We start from the raw sequence: 10,037 nt of genomic DNA, 5'->3' as shown, positions 1-10,037 counted from the left end.
TTTGTTATTGTTCTTTGAATTTTGACTAACTTGAGCATCGAAAGATTCTCTATCTGAAAAAAAAATTTATTTCAAATTCAATTATCAATTGAGGAACAACGATAAATGCATACAATATATTAGACAATTGCTGACCTCATCAACATCTCATGCTTGCTAGTTTCAACTTAACGTTGGAGTTTTGCAATAAGAGTTAGGACAGTAATCCTGTGTTTGGTTGGGATCATAAGGGGTGGATGGATGGAATTGAAAAGTGGATAGCTTACATCCATCATTTGATTCAAAAAGGTATAGGAAGGATAGGTGAAAAAGGAAAGATTGTTTATCTATTCTGACCCACTATTTTGCATCCTTCCAAATTGGGAGAATAAAAAAAGGATGGATGAAATATTGAAGGATGGATGAAATATTGGAGGAAGTATACTTTCGTGCGAAGTATACCGATGCGATTGATTACACCAAAGTTTGCGGGACATCGGGGTGCCCGGAAAGCAGCATTACCCTGTACGTCCTATCCACTTGTCCACGTTTAAATTTGATGGGATATCATCCTACTCCCATATTCGGTGGTCCATGTGGTCCCCCATATCCCGAACCTGAATTAACATTCCGGCCGACAGTGCTCCCTTCCAACCCCCGGCTGCTTCAACCAAAAAATTAAAAAACCCCGGCGGCTGACCGCTCTCCACCGTCCGATCAGTCCAGTCGGCAGACTGGACGGCCACGGTCAACTCTCGCGCGCGGCAAACCTAACCATTATTAAATCCAAAAGAAAATCCCAATAGAAAGAATCACAAGCGTCCGATCCCCACCTCCCTGTCCCCCGCTGGATCTCCAGCTCCGTTCCGCCCCAATCCTCTCGATCCGCTCCCAAGCAACAACTTGGGCCCCCACCATGTAATTTAACGAGATTCCACGTAAGCTTTGCTTTCCGTGTTTCAGCAGCGAAGGAGAACACGATTGATGAAGTATACGTGTGCAAATAACAGTCCCATATTGGGGTATTAATTTACAAGGAGTGTCGGACGCGATCTCTCTGCAGCCCTCCCGAGTAGCGATCAAACAATAGTCGTAAAAACCCCCTCTCCTGGTGTCTTCTCTATCGTTTCCTTCGCGGAGAGGGAGCGAGAGGGCATCTCTTTTTCCTCTCGGAGAACTGGAGAGAAGTTCCTGCGATCGAGAGAGAGAGGAGAAGAGGGAGATCGAGAGGAATGTTTGAGGAGATCTCAATAGGAGCGAGGGAGAGGAAGGGAGCGGCGGCGGAGGAAAGGGGCCACTTTCTCCCTCCCTCTCCTCCCTGGGTCCACTCGTAGTCTTGGCGAAGAGACACGAAAGGGGGCTCCGTTGCTTCTGGATTTCTAGGGTTTCGTTCGATCTGTGCTTTGTCGGGTGGTGGGATGGATCCCGGTCTTCTGGATGATATCATAAGGCGGCTGCTGGAACTGAGGGGAAGTCGGGCGGGGAAGCAGGTGCAGCTCTCGGAGACGGAGATCCGGCAGCTCTGCGTCGTGTCGAGGGACATCTTCTTGCAGCAGCCCAATCTTCTCGAGCTCGAGGCGCCCATCAAGATTTGTGGTAAATCCTACTTGCCCCTTCCGATGTTTCTTGATCTGGATTTGTGCCAAACTGGTTTCTTGGTAATGGGTTTTTGGTTGGTCATTGATGTCAGTGGGCAAAAGCTTGAACCTTGATGAATTAGCGAATGCCTTCTATTCTGTGGTCAAAGGCGATTGCTGTTATGAAGACTGGGAATTTGCAATCTTGCAATCTAATATCTTGTTTATTATTCTGTATCTGAGTTATTGATAATGTTGATCAGGATAAAAGATGTAGGACATCTTTTTGATGCTTCTGCATCTTGGTTTGTTCCTTAATGGTTTCTTGGGAATGGATTGTGTTTGGTTTATTGATGTCGGTGGGGAAACTTGTCGTTCCTTTGCCTTTTTGTAGGGGGTTGAAGGGAATGGGTGATGACCACATTTGGAATTTCCAGTCTAAAAGCTTGCTAATGATTCCGTACTTGGATTACTGGTAGTGTTGAGCTTGCCGCATAGTAAAATTCTACTCGCAAAGCCTTCATGTTCTTTCTCTGTCTCCTATGATTCAAAAAGAAAAATGACATCGCATCTTTGTGTCACGATCATGAAACCCTATATTAGTTGCTTTTAAGCTTATCTTTCTCTGTTTCTTCATCCTGTTATGCAGTAGATTGAAGGTAAAAATAAGATTTTGGAATATTATTTAATTTTAGTAACTAGGAAGCATCAATTCCATTCATTCTCGGTATAGCTGCACCCATTTAGGTTATTTTATGATAAGTAAATATCAAATTTTTATCCTACATGGTACACCTTAGGTTTGATTCCATGTTTCAAAGTATCATGACTAATATTCTTTTTTTTCTCATAGTATGTTCAAAATAAGTTGTATAAATTTAAATTTTAAGAGTGTAGTCCTAGAACTAGAGAAAGATGCATCTGTTTCTGGCAAATCGAGTGAAATATAAACTCATATATGAGAAAGAGATTCTATTGGGAGTAACTATGTGTGAAATTTGCAGACCTTAAATGAAGAGGTGTTCTGAAAGGTACTGCACGGTATATGGTGATACTAGGAAAGCTAATTGTGTATGATCAAACTTGAAATCTAGTCCTGTGTGGTTCTTGACTAGATGAAACTAGAGCATTTTTGGTATGGCTTTCTAGGACATTACAATTTGCAGTTAATTGCATACGTTGTTGTTGCATGGAGAATCATTTTTCCTGCATTTGGCTCCATAAGCAGTGCACAGCTAAGGTGTGCTTTTATCAAGTTATGTTTATTGTCAGATGTCAGAAGATCCAAATGGTGATCATAAATAAATGACCATAATATTGTGACAAATACCTTTGAAATGGCCCCTTTTAGTTCCCTTTTTTCAATCCCCTGCCTGAAAATTCGCTGTTGGAAAGGTGTCTTCAATCAATTTTAAGGATGTCCGCTTAAGTACATTATCTGTTATTGATTTTGTCTGATGCTGAGGGTACAAGCTTTCCGCGTTTGTGCTTTAGAGAAAAAAAGGAGACATAAAACTATGCTATTGCAACTTGCATTTATTTACTCATGATGTATTAGTGTTCCTTTGATTTTTAATAAAGAGCATAGTTTGAGAGGAAAAAAAAGAACATTGCAAAGTTATCACTTAACAAACCTCAGCTAGGAATTGTGATATCAAGTTTTGATGACCATAGAGCAAAATTTTTGGATCATTCACGTGATGTATGCTAATTATTTTTCTTGAATTACCTTAATATGGTAATGCATGGTTTGGTCATGGAAAGTTGGAGGAAGCAATTGTGAAGGAATGTGTGAAATGCACTAGGAGGTGTAGGCCTAAAGTAACCTAGGTGGAGGTACTTTATGAGGACATGGAGAGGTTTTATCGGTCATTTTATCTTTATTTATGCATAGTTTAAAAGAGTTTCCTCATAATAACCCAACTAGCTTAAGGTTTCTTTTGGCTCTTGCTAAGCAAGGTGACCAAGCTTCAGCATGTTTAGCTAGATAATAACATGGATTGGAGGATAGAGATAACATTATTCTTGCAATTCTCACAATATTTGCTCAATTTCAATTTGTAAAAGCTGGAACTTTCTACATGTTAAAAAATCGGGTGGGCAGCATATATATATTTCAAAATCTTTTTGAACGTAGTGGAAAACAAAACGGGTTAAACCCTTTAACCCCACATGCATAAGATCAAATCTAATCCTACCCAAAGTCCAGAAGAGAAATATATATATAATCTGGAATTTAGATACAAATATAAGATCGGATCTCTATACCTTAGCGCGGGTAGATATTCACTGCTTCCGATGATCATAGATTCATAGATGCTTGAGCCGCACACATGTCCGGCCTCTACGAGTATCCATCGGGATCCATCTCGAACTGATCTTCTCATAGTAGAATCTTCTTCCAAGAAGAATCTTAGCTTTGAGATCTTAGATCAACACTTTGATCTGGACTACGGGATCAACTCGTTGATCTAAAGCCTTCTTTTTCTTCTCGTTCTTCGCTCTTGAATGTAATCCTGTAATCCTACATGTCTACTACCATGAAGGCACCACTATTGGTGCACATACATATGGCAAAAAAAAAAAAAAAAACTTTAAGATTTCATAAGGACAAGTATGTATGGACTTTTGCACATGCTATATTTTTTTATATAGTTGTGCACATTTTGCATTATATCATGCATGTGGTCGACAATTAGGAATTAAGAATTCCATATATTTGGATGAGGACTGGAGTTGTTTTTTTCTTTAAATTTCAAAAGCGATAGTGACCAATCAATGATTTTTTTTTTCCTTTTTGTGTTATAGGCACTATTTTTCATGATGTCTTCATCACTTGCTTGCACATTAAAGGATCGAGATGTAACATGCTATGACTAGCAACTGCTTTAGTATTGATTGGGCATTACCAATTTAGTTTTGCCCTACAGTCAGATTATGTGGTGGGATTTCAAAAATGGTGATCCACACTGTTTATCTGTATGAACCAGAACCTTCAAAATATCCAGAAACAAATTTTCAAATGTTTTGGAGACTCACTGCCAATGCATCAACTGAGTTGCCTATGTATCAAGAAACCACTAAATGAATGGCTTTCCAAAAAGGAACAAGCAACTTGCATTGATCTTTTGAGTTGTTAGAACCACATAAATATTGTTTTACATTTCATTTAACACTTGTAGTTTGTGATAAATTCTGTGGATCCTTAGCTCCCCATCTTTGGAATCTCTTAAGAAATTCATTGATGCACCTGCTTCCTAAGTGTTTCATTTTCTAAATCATTTTTTAGGGATTCTCTTCTCTGCACCCGGACCTAAATCCACTCTTAAATGGTTTTCCACTTGCACACTTGCTTCTGCTTCAAGTATTCTGGAACATCTACTTGGATGGCTTATGATGTATTTTGGCACAAGGCTGAAGCTAGTTATGCCCGAAGAGCATTAAAGTTGTATTGTTAAGAGCTAGGCATGTTAAATAATTTAAACAGAAGTGAATGTCTATGAATTGTAATTATTGAGTTAGATGATAAATGCAGAAATACTAGCAAGCATTTTATGATCTCAAGGGATTAGCTATATGAATTGTAGTGATGGATTGGTCTACCTGTAGCTTATCCAGCACCTCAAATTTGTACTCATCTCTGCTTAGGTCTTCTTCAACCTATTTTTCCGGTTTTGACTTCCAGGCAAAATTGTAATAACCCTTATTCATAAGGATTGTTGATACTGCTATTATATGCAGTTAGATTCTTACTGATTACAGGATGAAACAATTTGTGTATTGCTAATTCTCATCTGGTTAACTTTGTAAAAGCGTATACTATTCGCTTATAATATATAATGCTCTTTGGTTAATAGATTGTTAGTAGCATGAAATTACTTCTATATGAAGTAAATATTTAGTTGTATTAAGTACTACAATGCTGGTTAAAAGTATCATACTGGTCCTTGCATTTTTTTGATGTGTTAGAAGTTAATATATGTTAATATACCAGTAAAAATTCATTGGGTAGGCTAAGATATTAAACTATGTTATTATGTCTTCATTGATAATTTAAGAAAAATTACATTCTATTACTTTTAAATGGAATTTCCAGGGATTGTAAATGGCAATCTAATTTATGATTCAATTTAATCCAATGCTCTAATGATAAGTACATATGATCTGACTATCTCCCCCCTTTTTTTTTTATCACTTCCCCATTAGTTGATCCTAATCCTATACTCCCTCACATGTACCTTGTGTTGAACTTTTTTCTTTTAAACATTTGAATTAAGTTTAGAAACAAATTTCTATTAGGAGGTGTGATCTCATGCCCTGTGCTTTACTTAAGATGCTTTAGCATTCTCATTTAGCTTCTTTCTTATGTGCTGAGCTGTTATTGTAGGATCCTTTTAATTTGTATCTACAAAATATACATATGTTCGCATATTTTACCAGGGGAATTATATCAAATTTCACTTTAAGATTGCAATTGCTCTCATAAATGGTAACTTTACATTCCAATTCATTTAATCAGTCAGAGAGAACTCCAGAGAGATTCAGAAATACTTGTTGCTTGCTAGTAGTTTGATATGGTAATTAATCAAGTCAAGGAAAGCTGAAATTCTGGTTTCTTTGGGTTCGCAGGTGATATTCATGGGCAGTATTCTGATCTGCTACGGCTTTTTGAGTATGGTGGATTTCCACCTGAAGCCAATTACCTGTTCTTAGGAGATTATGTGGATCGGGGAAAGCAAAGTCTTGAGACAATATGCCTCCTTTTGGCATATAAAATTAAATACCCTGAGAACTTTTTCCTCTTGAGGGGAAATCATGAATGTGCATCTATAAACCGTATATATGGGTTTTATGATGAATGTAAGCGCAGATTTAATGTGAGGCTTTGGAAAGTCTTCACAGATTGTTTTAACTGCCTGCCTGTCGCAGCTCTCATTGATGAAAAAATTCTTTGCATGCATGGGGGTCTTTCTCCAGACTTGACTAATTTGGATCAAATACGAAACTTAGCTCGCCCTACTGATGTGCCTGACACTGGCTTGCTCTGTGATCTTCTTTGGTCAGATCCAAGTAAGGATGTTGAAGGATGGGGAATGAATGACAGGGGGGTTTCATACACCTTTGGCCCCGATAAGGTGTCTGAGTTCCTTCAAAAACATGATCTAGACCTCATCTGTCGTGCTCATCAGGTCATAAATGTTTATTTCTTTTATTTATTTTCCTGGCACTGAAGTTCACTATTTTGATTCAAAGTGCTTCTTTTACTAGGTGGTGGAAGATGGATATGAATTCTTTGCTAACAGGCAACTTGTGACAATATTCTCAGCACCAAACTACTGTGGGGAATTTGACAATGCTGGTGCAATGATGAGTGTAGATGATACCCTGATGTGTTCTTTCCAAATATTAAAGCCGGCAGAGAAGAAAAAGTTCAACTTTGGGAGCACAACCACAGCTAAAACTGGAACACTGCCACCTGGAGTCAAGGTTTGTGCGACTTTTGTGAAATACCTAAACATGTACATGCTATGAAATGAAGAGAATAACTGTAACTTCTACCTGCTTTGGCTTCCCTTGCATTTTTCTTTAGCCTGAGTCCCTGACTTATTCTATTCTTCGGCAGATATTGGACCATGCCATGAACTCAATTCTTTCCTTTTTGTCATACATCTGCGGTAACAGAAATTGACTTACAAAACTTTAGTGCTTGATATGGCTTCCGAACATGCAAGTGGAAAAAATTTGAACGAGGGTTTTGATATTTGGTTTTAGTTATAGTTAAATATAACAAATGAAACATCATTTTTTTTTCGCAATAGTTCCTCTCAAAGACCAGTTATAGAATCTGATGTGGACGAGGTCTCCGGGTAGGAAAATCACCTTATGCAAATAAGGATATTATATACTTTTATTGTCTGAATGGCGTGGGATGCTTTCTGAGAGTGTCTACTAAAGCCTGTTGCAGGTCCATTAACCATCTCCGTAGAACACTTGTCAATGGATTCTGTTTATTGGCTGCTTATATAAGGTGGGATCCATCAATATACCGCATAATCTTTGCACTGAAGCGCATAGTTACTGACTGCTATAATGCCAACTAATTAAATTGTGTCGAGATTTCTCATAGAGCTGGCCAACAGATGTGTCAATTTATCAACATTAAACAAGATTATTTTCAATCTGAAAGAAAACAGGATTTGCAGTATTCGTGAGATGTTTTGGCATCATATTTTTAATTTTATTTGTCTGAGAAATATGGATATCTGCATTATCCTCAGGATTACTCGGTTCCTTACTTTCACCTGAGCTGGGCGCCACTTTCTCATTTCCCACAACTTTTCCACTTGATGATAATTGGATCAAAAAATGTCTAGGTACATGCTTAGATATCGGATCATTAAGTCTGTATCTTATGTATTCCTTTATCATTGATTCTTTTCTATTTTGGTTATATATACTTCTTATATCTAGCCTCTGTTTGGAGGTTTGTATTCCCGGAATCATATTTCTTTGTTTTGTCTTTCATTCCATCGTTTTCAAAGTTTGAATGTGACATTTTGCTGATGTTTGGTTGCTAAAGAATAAGGTGTTAGTAAAGTTGGAAAGAGAGGAAGTTAAATGCTACAGATTCAGAATATTCTATTCAAATTAGAGTTTGCTACATTTCTACTAGCAGTGAATTTTATATTCTTGGAATATCCAAACACTATGCAAGCTTAATTTGCTCTATGGAAGGATTTGGGTAAAATTTTCAGAGCATATAAATAGCCACCAGAATGACAATCATTATTATGATTTGAGAATTCACTGTCGTTTTATGAATTATGCTTGTGACATCTGCTCAATCCTTCATTTAATATCTTTGTCTACTGGACAATCTTTACAACTAAAGAGAGAATTCACTTCATTCTGTTTTCTCATTAACTCTAATCTTTCTGTGAGCAGTCTTTTCTAGGTGCGAAGGTATGAGAATGTGGATCGTGATGGTTGATGCAAATTTACTGTCAAAAATCTGCAAGAGCTCTATTAAGGGAGAGCCCAAATTCCACAGATGTTGCTGAGTTCTGTTCTTGAAATAGAATAGTCGGCATGCAACACGCTTTGATGTCAATGTACGTTAGTCATGGATTAGCTTGTTTTAATTGTATCATCAGTTTCACTCTTAAGAGATGTCTTATCCTGTGAATTCTCTCATTCGTCTGAATTCCTAAGTCTTTTGAAGAAATTAGGAATTAATATCAAGAGTTTTGAATCATGTAATAACTGATATATTCTGTAGACTTACGTAGATTATGTTGATGTGGCATCTGTCTTGCCTCGTTACGTGGTGCATGTGTTTGCATAGATCGTCTGTTTGTTTTATGTTTGTGTATATTCAGTGATAGTATGTAGTATTGGTTGCGTCTTTGTTATATGCTGGCATGCTGTTTTTTCGCTCATGCTGGTTCACAGTGGTCTATAGCTGTCAGGGGAAACTACGTGGCAAATAAAATGAGAGCCATCAAGTATTCAACTTTCAATTTCGTGTACATGGCATATAAGTGTCTAGGTACTAGCAAATCAAGTTTAATTTGTGGATCTGACTAAAGGATGGTGAACAAACAGCAAACCAGTTGCGTCTCACTGTTTGGAGTAGTGAATAAAGCAAAAAGAAATATTTCCACGTTAATAGACCCAGTTGGTGTTTAGATTTTATAGGATTTTAATCAGGTTCCAATTGAGATCAGGCTATCGGCTTTGATTTGCTTGGAGAGATTGATCAGGCTGTCTAATTATTCTGGAAAGAGAAATATCTAGCTGTCAAAGGGATAGTTTCCTTTTGTTGACGGACTTTGTTTTTCAGGTTAATGTTCTAGGATGGGTTAGGGTGGGTATTTAGTTCAACTCTGGAGATTTTAGCATGATAGTGATTCGGAGTCCAGTAGCTTTCTATCTTTAAGGATAATTTTTAAATTTTTTGTTATTTTGGATTTATTTGGTTTGCAGGCAGATTTTTTTTTTCTCACTAAATTTTTTCTGGAAACGTCAATGATATTTGGATAATTGGTTTTCACATATTTGATTAATCACAAAAAAATGATATATTTCAAAATAATTTATATTTGATTAATTATCTATTTTTTTAAAAAAATTATATAAAATATTTATTATATCTTTAATTAAAAAAAAAAAAAAGCTCTCATTGCATTCTATTTAACTTGAATATTTTTGAAGAAAAAAATTATCTCAATTCTTAAAATCATTTGAATTTTCAACCGTAGAAGTTAGATTTTTTTATGTCTCATATAGGTCTTCTTTTCTTTAAAATGTGGACATCCTATTAGCATAGGAAAGTTATTTTCTTATCTCTCTTTTAAAAATTTTCACTAAACAAATATGACGTGTTTCTCCTTTCTTTCTTTTTTTTGATTTGTTGACCATACTTCCCGGGTTGAGCAAATAACCAAAACTCTAAGAAATTCATCCCACCTGATCCAATAA

General features: G+C 36.8%; 1 protein-coding gene across 4 annotated transcripts; it reads left to right on the top strand.

The window, feature by feature from the left end:
* The first annotated feature begins 1,037 nt into the window (after positions 1-1,037).
* LOC105055582 (serine/threonine-protein phosphatase PP1) lies at positions 1,038-8,879 on the top strand. Of its 4 annotated transcripts, XM_073246569.1 has the most exons (6): positions 1,039-1,575; positions 6,186-6,416; positions 6,621-6,745; positions 6,825-7,043; positions 7,835-7,930; positions 8,502-8,879. In XM_073246569.1, exons 1-5 carry the CDS (start codon positions 1,398-1,400, stop codon positions 7,928-7,930), a joined length of 849 nt encoding a protein of 282 aa, XP_073102670.1. In that variant the 5' UTR covers positions 1,039-1,397; the 3' UTR covers positions 8,502-8,879. The 4 variants fall into 4 exon arrangements, with proteins under 4 accessions (XP_073102671.1, XP_073102670.1, XP_010935744.1 ...); XM_073246570.1 differs by lacking the exon at positions 6,186-6,416 and having other exon boundaries at positions 1,038-1,575; XM_010937442.4 differs by having other exon boundaries at positions 6,186-6,745.
* The last annotated feature ends 1,158 nt before the right edge of the window (positions 8,880-10,037 follow it).

This window comes from Elaeis guineensis, chromosome 12, assembly GCF_000442705.2.
Source record: "Elaeis guineensis isolate ETL-2024a chromosome 12, EG11, whole genome shotgun sequence".
Taxonomy (NCBI): Eukaryota; Viridiplantae; Streptophyta; class Magnoliopsida; order Arecales; family Arecaceae; genus Elaeis; species Elaeis guineensis.
Note: the sequence above shows the minus strand (reverse complement) of the source record. Positions and strands in the feature narration are given on the sequence as shown.